This window comes from Heliangelus exortis, chromosome 23, assembly GCF_036169615.1.
Source record: "Heliangelus exortis chromosome 23, bHelExo1.hap1, whole genome shotgun sequence".
NCBI lineage: Eukaryota > Metazoa > Chordata > Aves > Apodiformes > Trochilidae > Heliangelus > Heliangelus exortis.
In genome coordinates, this window is record NC_092444.1 from 1,726,005 (window position 1) to 1,743,601 (window position 17,597).

At 55.7% G+C, this 17,597-nt stretch overlaps 1 protein-coding gene across 2 annotated transcripts in view; it reads left to right on the forward strand.

Annotated features, from left to right (window-relative positions):
- EPHB2 (EPH receptor B2) overlaps window positions 1–17,597 on the forward strand; it is a 126,329-nt gene that overhangs the window by 41,687 nt on the left and 67,045 nt on the right. For both annotated transcript variants that reach the window (XM_071766778.1, XM_071766777.1), the window contains exon 3: window positions 4,017–4,701. In XM_071766778.1, coding sequence (XP_071622879.1) covers window positions 4,017–4,701 — 685 coding nt within the window. The remainder of the gene's footprint in view (window positions 1–4,016; window positions 4,702–17,597) is intronic.

Below are 17,597 nucleotides of genomic sequence, written 5' to 3' on the forward strand. Positions count from 1 at the left end.
TCTGCCAGCAGTGTGACCCAGGGTCTGACACCCCCACCCTGCTCCCTTGAGCTTGGGTGGCCCAACCCAGCCTGGACAAAGCCTGGAGATGTTTTCCATTCCCAGGTAGCAGCTCAGGCTCCATCCTGCCCTCAGAGAATCCTTTTGGTGGGAACAGACGTCTAAGATCACCCAGTCCAACCAGTAACCCAGCACTGCCCAGGCCACCACTGCTTCTTGTCCCTCATCCCCACATCTCTGGGGCTCTGAAACCCCTCCAGGGATGATGGGGACTCCAGCCCTGCCCTGGGCAGCCTGGGCCAGGCCCTGACAACCCTTTCCAGGGAGAAATTCTTCCCCAGCTCCAACCTAAACCTCCCCTGGCACCACTTGAGTTGTGCCAAAAGTTCCTCTTGTCCCATCCCTTGTTCCTTGGGAGCAGAGCCCGACCCCCCCTGGCTCCAACCTCCTCTCAGGGGGTTGCAGAGAGCCACAAGGTCTCCCCTCAGCCTCCTCTGCTCCAGGATCAGCACCCACAGCTCCCTCAGATGCTCCTCACAACTTCTCCAGACCCTTCTCCATATTCTCAAGACCCTCCTCCTTCCTCTCCAAACCTCTTCCCTGTTCTCCAGACCCTTCTCCTTACTCTCCAGCCCCTTCCCCAGCTCCATTCCCTTCTCTTGATGCTCTCCATCCCCTCAATCTCCTTCTGCTCCTGAGGGTCCCAGAACTGACCCCAGGATTTGGGGTGCAGCCTCCCCATTGCCCAGCTCAGGGCGCATCATCCTTGGGAGGGGGGGGGGGGAGGGTTGATGAAGACATTTCTGTGTCCCTCACCCCAGTGCTGACAGAGAAGCCCCTGATGAAAGGAAAGGGGTGAGAAAAGCCTGAGCAGAGGAGATAAAATCCTCTCCCCAGCAGCCAGGCTGCCCAGAGCCATGCGGGGTCCCCATCACCATGAGAAAGCCCCAGGCCCCGCAGGCCCCGCCGGTGCCGTCCCGGCCGCCGAGGGGGCTGACAGGAGCACAATGGTGGGAGCAGAGGTCAAGTCCTTTTCTCTCCCTGCCCGCCTGTCTTGTTTGCAGAGTTTCCATATGGAAAGCCCTCCCTGCTCCCTGCTCCCCAGCCCTGCTGTAATGAGGCCCCGGGCCTGCTGGAAGCCGTCTCCCCGTGTTATTGTGCTGCTGCCTTCTTTTGAGCTCCTGGCATGTTAATTAGAGAGCCAGGAGAAAGGGAGAGGCTTCTAATTAAGCACTGGAGGGGCTGATCACGGGGGTGACTTTCTCTCCCAGCTGAGAAAAAGGGGCTGGGGAGCCCTCGCTCCCAGCTGGGGGTGTGGGAGGATGCTGGGGGTCCTGAGCCTTCCAGTGGGATGGAGAGGCCTGCCTGGAAGGTCCAGCTGAGTGCTTTTCCTCTTTATTTCATCCTTGGTGATTATCAGAGAGTCCAAAGCCCAAGCAGTTGCTTTTCCTTCCCCTGTGGTGCTCTTGGGATGCTCAGAGGTCTCCCCATCCCCACCCATCACCATCATCCATCAGCTGGAGGAACCGTCCAGCTCTGACTTCTCTCAAGTGATGGAGCAAGAGAAAAGAGTCTCAGGTGGTGCCAGGGGAGGTTTAGGTTGGAGCTGGGGAAGAATTTCTCCCTGGAAAGGGTTGTCAGGGCCTGGCCCAGGCTGCCCAGGGCAGGGCTGGAGTCCCCATCATCCCTGGAGGGGTTTCAGAGCCCCAGAGATGTGGGGATGAGGGACATGGGGCAGGGGTGGCCTGGGCAGTGCTGGGGGAATGGTTGGACTTAAAAATCTTAAAGGTCTTTCCCAACCAAAACAATTCCATGATTCTGTGATGCTGCCTGGCCGGGGCTGAGCTCTTCAGACTCATGTCCTGAGTTTTCTCTGGGCATCTGGAGGGGTAGAAGGGGATGGGGAATGTTCTGGGTATCCCAGGCTCTCCGTGATGTTGTGGAGTGTGCATCAGGAGTGTCCAGGCAGGGGAAGCATTTTCTTGCCTTGTCCTTAATTCCTTTACCCCCTGCCAACTGGTGCCCTAAAAAAAAATGGGAAGATCCTGCAATTTTCCACTACCACAGCAGATTTATTTCTGGTAAATACAGCAAAATGCTCCCCCTGTGTTTTCTCCTCCTCCCCCAGCCACGGCACCAGATCCTCAGCCAGTCAGAGGTTGTTGGAGCTGTTTGGGCATCTTCTCTGACAGCCTTCTGCTGGGCTCTTAGCCCTGACCAGTGAGCAGCAATCTGTCTGCCCTCTCACAGCCCTCCCCCTGCAATCCTCCGTGCCCCTCTGGCCCTTGGCAGGTTGGGGGATGCTCTGCTCCTGCAGGATTTTCCCTCTGGACCTGGGTCCTGGTGCTGGATCCAGGCCGTGCTGCCCTGGTTCTTGTGGTCAGGGCTGTGCTGGGGGTTTCCCATCTGTGGGAAACAGCTTGGCTTCCACTTGAGCAGGTTTTATGGAAAAGTTGATGAGCAGTCATTCCAGCTGGCCAGGAGGATGTCACACGTGAGCTGGACCCTGGTCCCTCCTATCACAAGGGGAGGGGGCAGCACGGGAAGGTTCTGTGCCCTCCAGAAAGCCCTGAGATGCTCTGGTGAGCCTGGTGAAAGGTTCTCCTCCCACATGGACCTTTTGTGAGATCCCAGCCTTCAACACTGCCAGGATGGGGCTGCTTCCAGAGACCCTGCTTCCGAGGGTCTCTGCCTGCTCAGGGATGGCAGCTGGGCCTGACTGCTGAGCCCTGTGTGTCCCCCCCAGCCCCTCTGCCCCTGTCTGATCAGGGCAGCACCGAGAGCGAGGAGTCCTGGAGGAGAGAGAAGCACCAAATCCCAGGATGGTTTGGGTTGGGAGAGACCTTAAAGCTCATCCAATTCCAACCCCCTGCCATGGTCAGGGACACCTCCCCCAGCCCAGGGTGCTCCAAGCCCCATCCAACCTTCAGCACTGCCAGGGATGGGGCAGCCACAGCTTCTCTGGGAAACCTGGGGCTCAGCACCCTCACCCCAAACAATTTCTTCCTAAAATCCAACCTCAATCTCCCCTCTCTCTCCCAGTTCCAAGCCATTCCCCCTCATCCCATCCCTCCAGGCCCTTGTCCCAAGTCCCTCCCCAGCTTTCCTGGAGCCCCTTCAGGCACTGGAAGGTGCTCTAAGGTCTCCCCATGGGATCCTTCTCTTCTCCAGCCTCAACACCCCCAACTCTCTCAGCCTGGCTCCAGAGCAGAGCTGCTCCAGCCCTCCCAGCAGCTCCAGGGCCTCCTCTGCACTGGCTCCAACAGCTCCGTGTCCTTCTGCTGATGGGGACCCCAGAACTGGACCCAGCACCCCAGGGGATCTCCCAGAGTGGAGCAGAGGGGGACAATCCCCTCCCTGGCCCTGCTGCTCACACTGCTGGGATGCAGCCCAGGACATGGGTGGGTTCCTGACTGCCAGCACACATTTCCAGCCCCTCTTGAGGTCCTTGTCACCCAACACTTTCTCCTTATGGTCCTGAGGTCTGCTGAGAGCTTGGGCCACCTTGTCCCCATGTCACGGGGCCTGCCTGGCATGCAGTGTGGGTCAAACCCTGCTGAAGGAGGCTGGAGCCACATAGGTAGAGTGTGCTGTACTGGGAGTGTGCTGGGGTGAGGGGCTGGGCACTGGTGGGTCTCTTGGTGTGATGTGCTGGTGTGTTCCTGGTGCCCCTCCGTGCTCTCTGGGTCTCGGTGTAGCCATGGTGTGTGCCACTGATCTGCGGTCCTCTGCCAGGATACTGGGGGTGTTTTTAGTGCTGTTTGTGTCCTGTGCCTCAGTGTGGGCTGAGATGTTTCTGGGAGGGGAGCAGAGGTGATGGGGTGGGGGGGAAGAGGTTGTCTGCAAGTGTTTGCATGGAGAGGGAAAAACAGGTAGGAGATGGTCATGGCTGTTCGTGGGGCAACTGGGAAGTGCAGGACAGTCCTGTCGGGCACGCTGCGGGGTTGGGACGAGGCAAGGTGGGTGGGGAAGAGCAGTTGGGTGCTGCAGCTTGACTTCCTCCTTGTTGCCCACAGTGGGAAGAGGTGAGTGGGTACGATGAGAACATGAACACCATTCGCACCTACCAGGTGTGCAACGTCTTTGAGTCCAGCCAGAACAATTGGCTCCGCACCAAGTACATCCGCAGGCGGGGAGCTCACCGCATCCACGTGGAGATGAAATTCTCCGTGAGGGACTGCAGCAGCATCCCCAACGTCCCGGGTTCCTGTAAGGAAACTTTTAACCTCTACTATTTCGAGTCGGACTTCGACTCGGCCACCAAAACTTTCCCCAACTGGATGGAGAACCCTTGGATGAAGGTGGACACGATCGCCGCCGACGAGAGCTTCTCACAGGTGGACCTGGGTGGCCGGGTGATGAAAATCAACACCGAGGTGAGGAGTTTCGGGCCCGTCTCCAAGACGGGTTTCTACCTGGCCTTCCAGGACTACGGGGGCTGCATGTCCCTCATCGCCGTCCGCGTCTTCTACCGCAAGTGTCCCCGCGTCATCCAGAACGGGGCCGTCTTCCAAGAAACCCTCTCGGGAGCCGAGAGCACCTCGCTGGTGGCAGCCCGGGGGACGTGCATCAGCAACGCCGAGGAGGTGGATGTCCCCATCAAGCTCTACTGCAACGGGGACGGGGAGTGGTTGGTGCCCATCGGCCGCTGCATGTGCCGCCCGGGCTACGAGTCGGTGGAGAACGGGACCCTCTGCAGAGGTAACCCCGCACCCTGCACCCCCTGCACCCCCCGGGGATGTGGCTGGGAATTGCTCCCAGGGATGGGAGAGGAGCAGGCGGGGATGTGGAAGGGGGAGGAGGTGTGTGGATGTTGGCTTCTCCCCCAGCTCCTCAGTTCCTGCTCTGGGCTTCTCCACTGTCACCCATGGGTGCTGCAAAGTCCAGGGGTGCTGGTGTGTTCCTGGTGCCCCTCCGTGCTCTCTGGGTCTTGGTGTAGCTGTGGTGTGTGCCACTGATCTGCCTTGTTTTCTGGGGGGTTTCAGTGTTTTCAGTGCTGTTTGTGTCCTGTGCCTCGGTGTGGGCTGAGTTGTTCCTGGGAGGGGAGCAGAGGTGATGGGGTGGGGGGGAAGAGGTCTGCAAGTGTTTGCATGGTGAGGTAAAAACAGGTAGGAGGTGGTCATGGCTGCTCAGGGCCACTTCTCCATCCTCTGAGCCTGGTCCCTGAGCTCTCTCAGCAGCCAGAGCTCTCCTGCTCCTGTTCAAAGTAGATGCCAAGAGTTCCTGCTCAGTTCAGCTGGAGCCAGCATGGTCCTGGCCAAGCCAAGAGGTTCTGAGCCACCCTCTCAGAAAGCCCTGTGCCCAAAAACATCTCTGTGCTCCTCCCCAGGGAGTCACAAGGGAAGGGAACTCTACGTGGGCTTGGGGAGGGGGAGGAAGGAGGTGCTGGGGTTATCTGGAGAGCTGAGGAGCAGAGAGCTGGATGTTTAATGGGTACCTGTGGCAAACAGAGCAAACCGTAGTGTTTGGCAAATGGGGTTTTAGCCCTCCTGTCCTGGCTGAGCATTCAAACCCCATCCCATGCCAAGCAGAGCTGGGGATTCCTGGGGATCAGTTAGAGCTGTGTCTGTGGGCAGTGTGGAAGAAGGGGCTGTGTCCCTTCTCTTTTCTTCTGGTCAGGTGGCACCGAGCAAAGGTGGGGAAGGTCCTGATAAAAACACTGATAAAAACACAGTGGAGAGGGGGATACAGTCCCTGGCCATGTATGGTTGAGACTACAGGTTGGATGGTCCCCTGGAATAGGGCACTGTGTCTGGTGGTTGGGCTGCTCACACATCCTGATGTGCTGGGAATGCCCTTTAATAACTCTGCTTTGAGCTGCTCCTTGCTGAGCTCCTGAACATCTCTTCCCACCAAGCTCAGGGTGATCCTGAAGTATCCTTCAGCTCTATCAGGGATGGTGCCAGGGAGGGGAACAGCAAGGAATCAGAGTCCCAGGCTGGTTTGGGTTGGAAGGGACCTTCAAGATCATCTCATCCCAACCCCCTGCCATGGTCAGGGACACCTCCCCCAGCCCAGGGTGCTCCAAGCCCCATCCAACCTTCAGCACTGCCAGGGATGGGGCAGCCACAGCTTCTCTGGGAAACCTGGGCCAGGGGCTCAGCACCCTCACCCCAAACAATTTCTTCCTAAAATCCAACCTCAATCTCCCCTCTCTCTCCCAGTTCCAAGCCATTCCCCCTCATCCCATCCCTCCAGGCCCTTGTCCCAAGTCCCTCCCCAGCTTTCCTGGAGCCCCTTCAGGCACTGGAAGGTGCTCTAAGGTCTCCCCATGGGATCCTTCTCTTCTCCAGCCTCAACACCCCCAACTCTCTCCCCCTTCTGCTCAGCTGCTGAGTGATCACAGAAGCAGAGAATCCCAGATTATTTTGGAAAGGAAGGGACATTAATGATGATCCAGTGCCCCCCCTGCCATGGTCAGGGACACCTCCCACCAGCCCAGGGTGCTCCAAGCCCCATCCAACCTTCAGCACTGCCAGGGATGGGGCAGCCACAGCTTCTCTGGGAAACCTGGGGCTCAGCACCCTCACCCCAAACAATTTCTGCCCCATCTCCAACCTCAATCTCCCCTCTCTCTCCCAGTTCCAAGCCATTCCCCCTCATCCCATCCCTCCAGGCCCTTGTCCCAAGTCCCTCCCCAGCTTTCCTGGAGCCCCTTCAGGCACTGGAAGGTGCTCTAAGGTCTCCCCATGGGATCCTTCTCTTCTCCAGCCTCAACACCCCCAAACCTCTCAACCTCTCCCCATAGCAGAGCTGCTCCAGCCCTCTGAAGGGAGGAATTACTGCTGCCCCACAGCATGGAGAAGGAGTCTGGCTCATCTCAGCCTCAAAGGAAGGGCTGGATTTTTATGACACCCAAGTGAAGCATTAGTAGCAACACCAGAAAACCAAAATGATCGATGTCAGTTTTCCATCTGCTTTTTTTGGGTTGGTTTGTTTGTTTGAGTGGACCCAGCCCTTCCCAGCACTTTGCTCTGCTGCAGCTCTGATTCCTCCAGGCTCCCCCATCCTGCTCTCAGCCCTTTTCTTGTCCCAGGTCTCCCAGGAATCCCCACGCAAAGCTCTGTCCCTGCAGCCTGGGCTGGAGGGGAGGCAGAGCTGGGGGCCAAGGTGAAGGGAGCAAACCAGAGGGAGAAGCTGGGTCTCCTCTTTGTCTGCACTGCAGCAGGATTTGGGGAGGTCTGGTACCTCAGCAGCTGTTTCTGCAGCCGGTGCTGGCGTGTGCCTGGCCCCGTGTTCCCCATTCTCATCAATCACACCCTGCTCAGCAGCTTGCTGGCTCTGTGGGGCAGCTGGCTCTGGGGCTGGTTTCCCCTTCCTTTTTCCCTTCCCCTTCCTCTTACCCTTCTCCTTCCCCTCCCCTTTCCCTGCTCTTTCACCTTCTCCTTCCACTCGCTATCCCCTTCCTCTTCCCATCCCCCTTCCCTTTCCCTGCTCCTTCCCCTTCTCCTTCCCCTCCCCTTTCTCTGCTCTTTCACCTTCTCCTTCCCCTCCCTTTACCCTTGCACTTCCCATCCCCCTTCCCCTCCCCTTTCCCTGTTCCTTCACCTTCTCCTTCCCCTCCCTTTCCCTTTCCACTTCCCATCCCCCTTCCCCTTCCCCTTCCCTGCTCCTTCCCTTTCTCCTTCCTTCTCCTTTCCCCTTTCCCTTCCACTTCCCCTTCTTTCCCTTCAGCTTCCCCTTCCCTTTCCCCTTCTTTCCCTTCCCACATGGGGCCATGCACTGGGACCCCAGGGCTCTGCTGGGTGGGGACACATCCTCCAGTTTACCCTGGCAGCCCCAGAAACAGAGTGGGGACCAGGAGGGGAGCCCACCACCAAGCTGGCAGCACAACAGTAACACTCCCATCCTCTCCCAGCACCCCCAGTAAGCCCCACAGAGGGCTGAGGAATGGGCTCAGCTCAGTTGGGAAGAGAAAGGGCTCTTCTCCCCAGTTCACTTCAGGACCTGTGGGATGCAGCCTGGCATCCCTGCCCACCTCTCATCACGTCCTTGTCCCCAGACCCCAGAGAGGCAGCACATGAGGTGCCTGCTTCGGGGCACTCTGCTGGGCCATGTGGCTGGCAGGTTTTCTGGTGTTTCGAGGAGTAGGAGGGAATCTGGGCCTTTTTCCAGAAGCAAAACAAAATCCCAACCCGAGCTGGCTTTCAGGGGCTCTCCCGTGGCTCAGTCCCCCAAAACGGGATGTGGTGGGGAGCACGGGGGGACGTGCTTCACTTGGTCCTCCGAGGGTTCCCGGTGGAAAAGGGCATCCCAAGTGATGGACAAGCCCTCAGTGCAGCTGCAAGGAGCTGGCAGGAGTTGCTCATTTTCTCCACTGGGTTTTTCCTCTGGCTAATGGAGCGGGAGCCCGCTCCCAGCAGCGTACACGAGGGATATTTATGGAGGAAGTTCATGCATCTAACAGCTTAAGCTCTCCTAAGCTTGCAGCCCCAGCACAAAAGGATTTGGGGGCAGTTAACAATTCTGTGTGGTTAAGAGATTTTCATTTGGCTGGGCCTCGCTGGCCGATCCCACAGGGCCCAGCCAGGGGCTGCCTGCCCGCTCCCCTTCCCTCCTCCTCCTCCTCCTCCTCCTTTCCTTTGGGATGCGCGGGGGCTCCGTGCACGCGCCTCCCCCCAGCCCCTTCCTCCCTGCTTCACCTTCTCCTGCTCCCTGCCTGCCTCTTTTCTCTCCATCTCCCTGTTCTTTGTCTGCTGCCTCCCCCTCCTTCCCCCCGTCCCTCCCATGCAGCATATTAAGCGCATTTCTCCCTCTGCCTCCCGTATCCATTGGCTCCCTCTGCTCCGGCGGAGGCTGAGCTATTGTGCTCTCTCCTCTGTTTGGACTGGATGGAAAGGGAATGCTGCTTCCGAGGGTCTCTGCCTGCTCAGGGATGGCAGCTGGGCCTGACTGCTGAGCCCTGTGTGTCCCCCCCAGCCCCTCTGCCCCTCTGTCTGATCAGGGCAGCACCGAGAGCGAGGAGTCCTGGTGACAAGGGATGGGATTAGAGTCATGGAATCATGGAATCCCAGGCTGCTCTGGGTTGCAGGGACCTTAAAACCCCCCCCCAGTGCCACCCCTGCCATGGTCAGGGACACCTCCCCCAGCCCAGGGTGCTCCAAGCCCCATCCAACCTTCAGCACTGCCAGGGATGGGGCAGCCACAGCTTCTCTGGGAAACCTGGGGCTCAGCACCCTCACCCCAAACAATTTCTTCCTAAAATCCAACCTCAATCTCCCCTCTCTCTCCCAGTTCCAAGCCATTCCCCCTCATCCCATCCCTCCAGGCCCTTGTCCCAAGTCCCTCCCCAGCTTTCCTGGAGCCCCTTCAGGCACTGGAAGGTGCTCTAAGGTCTCCCCATGGGATCCTTCTCTTCTCCGGCCTCAACACCCCCAACTCTCTCCCCCTGGCTCCAGAGCTGCTCCAGCCCTCCCAGCAGCTCCAGGGCCTCCTCTGGACTCAGCTCTGGCTCTGCCCCACTGTGTGCTGGGCTGGGGGTGCAGGGGCAGTGGGGTTCCTGTACGTGTGTGTCAAATTCTCAGTTATTTCCCCATCACAGAGGTGTGGGGAGCAGTGGGGCTGTCTCAGCTGTGCTGTGCTTGGGTTTCTGAGGAGGGTTTGAAGGGCTGTGCAGCCTTCTGATGTGCTGTGTGTCCTGGCTGCCTTGCAGTCACGTCCCAGCAGTATGGGATGTTTTGGAGATAAGAGGCTATTTATGGCTCCGTGCCTGTTTCGGGTCTGGGCCTCCACTGATAGTGCTGGACCCAGCCAATAAATTGCAAGGCCCTGGGGGTAGTTAAGTTCTTGCAGGAAGGATTCCTGGTTGAGCTGGAGCAGACACAGCCAGTTGGGAGGTGAATGTTTCCAGAGATGGGGAATTACCCCTTAAACACTTCCAGCAGCTGCTCCTGCCTCCTTTACCCCCGACTGCTCCTGGCACTTGGACCATGGGGAGCTTTGGCCATCACCACACCTCTGCTTTCCATCTGCCTTGTTAAGAATAATCCTTGGTCCCCTGGTAAGGTTTCCAGCCAGCTTTTTTGGCTCTTCCCAGCCCTTGGCATTGTGTTCCCCTTTTCCTTGGGCAGGATGCTCGGGGTGATCAGCTGCGTGCCAGGGGGGATGCTGAGCTTTCCTTCTTTCTACACCCCCACTTCTGCACCCTCCTCCCTCCTGCTGGTGCTGGAAGCAGATAAACACTGTGTCCCATGTCCCTGGGGGTGTGATCTGATATGTCCTGAAATGCCAGCTGTCTGAGGCCTCCAGATCTGCATCAGGAACCCATCATCTCCAGCATTTACCACACTGCAGCTTCCATGTCATCGGCTAAATTTATTGGGAATTCTCTGGGCTTTCTCCTGGGTCATTGATAAAAAATGTTAAATAGCCCAGAGGCACGACTCAAATTTGTTGGCTGGAGTAGAACCATCCCTGCTCCCCACACATTCCCTGCTTGGATCTCAGCATCCAAGTTTTCCTGTGCTGAACATGTCCCAGGGTGTCTGCAGCCCCTGGAGCTGCTGAATCAAAATCTCATCTGTTGCTGAGGGAAACACTCTGCAGAACTTGGGGGGCGCTGGATGAACACTGGGACATCCCCCAGCCCCTCTTATTGCATCAAAAGCCATCCCAGGCCAACTTGCCTGGAGCTCTTTCCCACAGATGTGTGAGGGTTGGCACTACTGTCACTACTTCCCTGGAATCCTGCCCTGCCCAGAGCCCAGAGCTGGCACATCCTCATTTCCCTGGTACTGACGTTGCAGTAGCAATCCTAAAATAGCCAAGACTGCCTGATTTAATAAATAGCTCCTGCCTGCACCTCGGGGACACCCTACAACTTCAGGGTGTGGGGAAAGGGAACGTGAAGGGTCTGCTGGTTCATCAGCCACCTCTTCTCACATCCCCCAGATGGGTGCTCTCCTGACACCCTGCTGGAACAGTGTTTAACTTGAGGAGCTGCTCTTTAACATCTTGAGTTACTGCTGGAATGGAAAGTATTTCACCATCATCCTATAAGATGATTACATCACCTGGCTTCTCCCCAAGTACAGAACAGGAATTTGTCTGCCTTTTCTACAGGCTTGTTGACAATTTGAATGCTCCCAGCCAGCCCTGGCATTGTGGATGATGCTCTTGAGGCCTTCTCCCTCTCCTCCCTCTCCGTCTGGGAAGCAAGAATACAGCATCTGCCTTTCCATTGCTTTGATTCTTCTCCCTCCTGCTTCTTGCTGACCTCTCCATGTTGTGAATCCCATTAGGACTGTGGTGGGGATTGCAGCTGCTCTGTATTAACCACTCCAAGCCTGCCTGCTGCTCCTTGGAGTCAGGGAAGAAACCAGCTCTGCACGTTGCTGGTTAATGTTTGGGCTTCTGGAGGCTGGAGTAGGATCAGGGGATGCTTAGCAGAGCAAGGAGGTGTCAGATGAGGGGGCTGAGACCTTTATTTCCCAGCAATCTGAAGCCCAAAGAGTTGCTGACCTTGCAAGGGGGGTCACAGCTGGGCCAGGAATGGCTCAGGACATCTGAAGGAGGGAGATGGACACCTCACCCTATTCCCTCAGAATAGGGAATCCTGCTTGAGGGACTTGGACTTCAGGGCAAAGGAGATGGGAATTGCTTTCTCAGTGTGCTTTCAAGACAAGGGGTGGGCTGAGACCTACCCCAGAAGTCTTTTTTCTATGGATAAAAGGAGGAGACGAGGCTTTCCAGGACATGAGTGGGATTTTTGAACAGCAGGAGCATTGCAGAGCACTCCCAGTCCTGCTGGGAAGGAATAGGAAAAGACCCCAGCAGATAACCCCAGAGCAGCCCTCTGGAAGCTGCATGTTTTCAGAATGGAATCATAGAAACATCCAATGGGTTGGCTTGGAAGGGACCTTAAAGTTCATCCAGTTCCATCCCCCTGCATGAGCAGGGTCACCTTCCACCAGACCAGGTTGCTCAAAGCCCCATCCAACCTCATTTTTTTATTATTTTGGGGACATCCTGAGTCCCTTGGGCTGAAGGGCTGGAGACCTGAGGTCCAGCAAAGCCCATGGGGAGTTTCCTGATGGAAACAATGCCCAGGATTTCTCAGGGAATCAGGGAGGAGCTGTGCATTCCAGCTCTCTGCTATCACTGCTATTTCCCAGCCCCCTTTTTTCTGCCTCTGGGGGAGGTCTCTGCTTTGGGACAGGATGCTCCCCTCATCCTTGCTCACCAGGCATTTCATTGTGCTGGGAGATGGGAGGAGAGGGGTGAGACCAAACCCCAAAGGATGTCCCCAAAGGAGCAGGGATGTCCCCAAAAGAGCAGGGATGTGCCCAGGGGGCAGAGCCAAGAGCCCTCTCCTAACATGGGTGCTTCTCATGGAGCTGCCATCTCTACTGAGAAGAAAATCTCCCCCTGAATTGTTTTCTTTTTTTCTTTTTTCAGATAAAACAGCATTTTGGATCAAATACCACATTCCTGGTCTTGCTACACCCATGTGAGGGGGGACCAGCAGGATCTCAGGCTGACTCCAGCAGAAGAGCAGCATTAATTCCTGCTTTTCCTCCCTCTCCTTCAGAGGCTTTCCCTTTTTTTTTCCTCCCTCTCCCCCCCCTCTTTTTTTTTTTTTTTTTTTTTTTTCTGAGAAAAGTGGTAAACATTAATAGGAACTGGAATGAATAGCTGGGATCCAGGCCCAGCCTTCCAGGATTTTAACTCATTCTTGCCAGCAAATGAAGGGAAGGTGGTTTTTACACCATTAATTTTGCCTTTGGATCAAAGTGCTCAGAGACCCTGGGGAGGAGCAATTTCTTCCCTGAATTCCTCAAAGTGCTGAATCTTAATGGGGAAAGAGGAGGAAATTCCTCATCCTAGGAAAATGGGAGAAAATGCTGCTTTGGAGGATTTTTGTTGTTGTTGTTCTGGGATCAGGGCCAAAAGCAAGGGGTTATTTTGCATGTTTAATTTTGGGAAATACCCTCAGCCATTCCCTGCAGAGAGAGATGCTGATCTGAAGTGAGCCTGGTGTCACTCTGTCAGAACACAGTTAACTTTATTTTAGTGATACAAGGTAAAATTCCTACAGAAAAATAAATCTCTTAGCCATGATTAGCTTAATTAGCTCCCAGGAAACCCTTTATTGTTCCCCATATGCCTTGGAACCATTGTATATCACTGGAAGTATACATAAAAGTCCCCATAAAGGTTAGAAAATGGGATCAGAGTGTTTCATAGCTCACATGATGGCTGTGTTTACATAGAGCAAACTTCAAACAACATTCAGTGAGGTTTGGCCAAGGCAAATTACACAACATTTGCACATTTTGAAGGAGATCTGAAGTTTCGGGACACCCTTCTGCCATCCCCATTCCTCCTGTGGGTGGGTGGTGAAACTTCAACCCTGCAAGGAAGGAGCTGCAGGAAGGATGGGGAATAAACCCAGAGGTTTTATAAAGCACCAAAGCCCAGACTGGTTTGGGCTGGGAAGGACTTAAAAGCTCATTTCATCCATGCTCAGGGACACCTCCCCCAGCCCAGGGGGCTCCAAGCCCCATCCAACCTTCAGCACTGCCAGGGATGGGGCAGCCACAGCTTCTCTGGGAAACCTGGGGCTCAGCACCCTCACCCCAAACAATTTCTGCCCCATCTCCAACCTCAATCTCCCCTCTCTCTCCCAGTTCCAAGCCATTCCCCCTCATCCCATCCCTCCAGGCCCTTGTCCCAAGTCCCTCCCCAGCTTTCCTGGAGCCCCTTCAGGCACTGGAAGGTGCTCTAAGGTCTCCCCATGGGATCCTTCTCTTCTCCAGCCTCAACACCTCCAACTCTCTCCCCCTTCTGTTTAGTTGCTGAGTGATCACAGAAGCAGAGAATCCCAGATTATTTTGGAAAGGAAGGGACATCAATGAAGATCCAGTCCCAACCCCCTGCCATGGTCAGGGACACCTCCCCCAGCCCAGGGTGCTCCAAGCCCCATCCAACCTTCAGCACTGCCAGGGATGGGGCAGCCACAGCTTCTCTGGGAAACCTGGGGCTCAGCACCCTCACAAGAAAGAATTTCTTCCAAAGGTCTCATCTCAATCTCCCCTCTCTCTCCCAGTTCCAAGCCATTCCCCCTCATCCCATCCCTCCAGGCCCTTGTCCCAAGTCCCTCCCCAGCTGCTCAGCTGCTGAGTGATCACAGAAGCAGAGAATCCCAGATTATTTTGGAAAGGAAGAGACATTAATGATGATCCAGTGCCCCCCCTGCCATGGTCAGGGACACCTCCCCCAGCCCAGGGTGCTCCAAGCCCCATCCAACCTTCAGCACTGCCAGGGATGGGGCAGCCACAGCTTCTCTGGGAAACCTGGGGCTCAGCACCCTCACCCCATGGTGGAAACATTTCTGCTGCTGGTTTTCCCTTCCACTGGGACAAGCAAAATTAATTCCAAGGCTTTTGGCATAGCCACGCAGCCTGACTTAATAAACCAGAGCGAGGAAAAGTGGGGAAAACAAGATTAGGAGAAGCATTTGGGGAATGACTCACACCCAGAGAGGCTTCTTGTTCACTTCTCCCTGCTGTGGAATGATGGATTAAAAATTGCCTTGATTTACCAGTGCTTTGCTGTGCCTCTCATTTGGAGGCAGTGAGTGAGGCTGTAATTTTCAGTCACCTTCACAAGTACAGTGGTTACTGTCACCATCACCTCCATCAGCTCAGACATTGATCCAAGCAGTGATGGTGGTGTTTGGCTCTCAATTTACACCCTAGGAGTTGACCCGTGGCTCTGACTGAAGATGAAGAGATGGAGAGGAGGGGGGAGATGTTGTAGGAAAAATAATCTCTGAGTTTTTCTCTGAGTTTTCCAGCTGTGATCGTGCAGATCCCAGCACTGGAAGTGGCAGAGTGCACCAGTTCACCTCCATCACTGCTCACACTGGTTCTGAAGAGGATCAGAGAGACAGAAAAGGGACTTTAGCATCAGAGGGCATGGCCTGAAGCTGTGCCAGGGGAGGTTTAGTTTGGATATCAGACAGCATTCCTCCTGGAGAGGGAGATCAGGCTCAGGGAAGTGGTGGAGGTGTTGAAGGAGGAGCTGGATGTGGCACTGGGTGCCATGGTCTGGCTGATGTGGGGGTGTTAGGTCAGGGGGTGGACTTGATGCTCTCAGAGGTCTTTTCCAGCCTCAGTGATTCCACACCTACTGCTTACCAGATAGAGTGACAAATGGAAGCATGTGGATCTTCAGGATACCCTATAATTAGAACTGGCTTTTTTTTTTTTTTTTTTTTTTTCTCTTCTCTCTTCTGGAAAGGTTTTTGCTGTCTGGCTCAGATGGAAACCATCCCAGTTTGTTTTTGTTTCTCTCAAATTAGAGCACGGCTGCTCTTTCCAGGATTTCCCAGGCAAAAAATATGTACATGGGGATCTGCCCAACGTGCAGGGGGGCTCCTCTAGGACGTGCTCAGCCCCTTGCACGTGGACTTCACATGCAGCCCGTGCAGGCTCAACATCTTTAATGATTTTGGGTGCATTTGGCTCCTTACAGCTCAGCAGGGGCCATGGCAGTGGGTTCCTGGTGTGCTTGGGCTGCTTTTCTGCCACTTCCAGCTGCAAGGCAGCCTTGGAGCTGAGTGTGGGAAGAGGGGGAAAAGCAGCAGGAGAGCTGGGCAGAGAGCTGTGCTGCTCAGTCCTGCCTGGAGGCAGGGAAGAAGGGACATTGGTGTCACACGTGTCCCTGGCAGCACAAGTCCTCCCCCCAGAGTGAGTGCCCTGGCACTCAGAAAGGGTCAGAGGGGTCTTGGTGGAAAGCAGGAGGAGATTCCTGAGCCAGGGATCCATGGAGCCCAACTGGGTGCCATTCATTTGGAGAGGGGGACACACACCCATCCCCCCCTCCCCCCCCCCCCAAGGATAAGGTTTCCATGGAAACCAGAGCCAGGATTCCCTGCACACCAAAAGCCAGAATGGGTGGGAAGAAGGAAGCAGCATCTGGTGGGCAAGCCACCCTCCTTGGGGACCTCCATGACTGGGTGCAGAGGAGGGGAGGGAAGGAGGATAAGGAGGAGATTTTGGTACCTGGGGTCTTTTGCCATCTCCCTGGGGCAGCATCCATCCCATCCCCAGGAATGTTTTGCACCACCTGTGCTCCTGCTGTGTCAGGAGCTGCTGAGCCCAACCTGAGCATCATTACCAAACACCACACCAGCTTGTTAACAGGAAGGATTAATTAATCAGAACCACAGCCATAGGGCTCTGGGCATTGAGACTGAGGGCATCACCTCTGTGTGCTCTGCAGGGTGACAAGGGCAGCTCAGGACAACGAGGAGACCTTGTCCAGGGTGGAGGGGACCCCCTTGGGCAGGGGACACCCCTGGACAGGGGACACGTGCAGCTGGGTCAGGCAGGAGGTGGCAGGCAGGATGCAGCCAGCTGCTGGGGGCCCAACATGGGCACAGCTGGCTGAGATCTGGTGCAAAGTGCCTGGATCACGGGGGTGCTGGGTGTTTCCTCCTTCTGGGTCCTGTGGGGGGGGGTGTGCAGGGATTTTGGGGGGTGTCTGCAGTGCCCTGGGGTTGCTGTGTCCCTGTGTCCCCAGTGTCACACGCCAGGTTGTGGCTGCGGCAGCAGCAAGGAGTGCTGGAGCTGCTAGCAGACTGGCAAAGTCTTTTGTCAAGGCTTGAGATGCCTCCAACCTCCTTTAATTAAAGACAATTACTGCTTTCAGCCCCTCTTCACAGCTCAGCTGGGTTGTTTGCAAACACACAGCTGCGGGAGGCTTTGTGCCCCTCTCCAGTCTCGCTTCCCTGGAGACGCACAGAGGTTTCTTTATGATCAGTGGAAGGGCTGGGGAGCAGCTGAGGAGGAGGAGGAGGGGGAGGAAGGGGTTATCCCATGCTCCTGGGGTGCTTGGAGCTGCAGCAGCCCAGCCTCTCCTCCAAAGCCTCCTGCATGGGACCAGGGACATGAAGGGAGCTGAGTGGGAAGGGAGGCGTTTGGGCTGCAGAGAAGATGGATTTACCCCCAGCTCCAGAGCTGAGCTGGGGCAGGCTGTGAGCTCTGAGGATGTTCTTTTAAATAAGTTGCTGCTGAGTGAGCTGGGAGTTTGCTTGCTGGGGTAAAGAGGCTGCTTCCCCCTGGGCCTGCAGCAGGCAGGGCAGATCTGTGCCTTCTGAAGTGACCCACGCTTGGATAAAAATAAATCCAACACCTCCTGTAAGTAATGAGCAACCCCTCCTTTCTGTGCTTGAGTAACTCCGAGGCAGCCAAATGGAATTTAACCAAACTTTACCAGTCAGGGCTGGCAGGGGAACGAGCAGCATCCTGGGCATCCTCTGGGATGCTGTTTCCAAAAATATGAGCCCCAGTGGTGGTGGGGGGGGTGAAGCTTTCACCCAGCCCTGGCCTTGTACAAATGCAGCAGCTCCACGTCCAACCCCAGAGCTGTGGCTTCTGCATTTCCAGGTGCTAATGGTCTCCTCTGGGAAGTCTCAGGGCAGGAGGAGATCCTAGTTCCTGCCTTGGAAGTGTTTGGTTGTTAAATCTGAATGGTAAGTGCTCAGCCTTCAGGCTCAGGGGAGCCAAGATCCTTCTTTTTTTTTATTATTTTTTTTTTTTTTTTTTTTGAGTTACTACCAGACTGACACTTGCTCTGTCTTCTCCAATTCA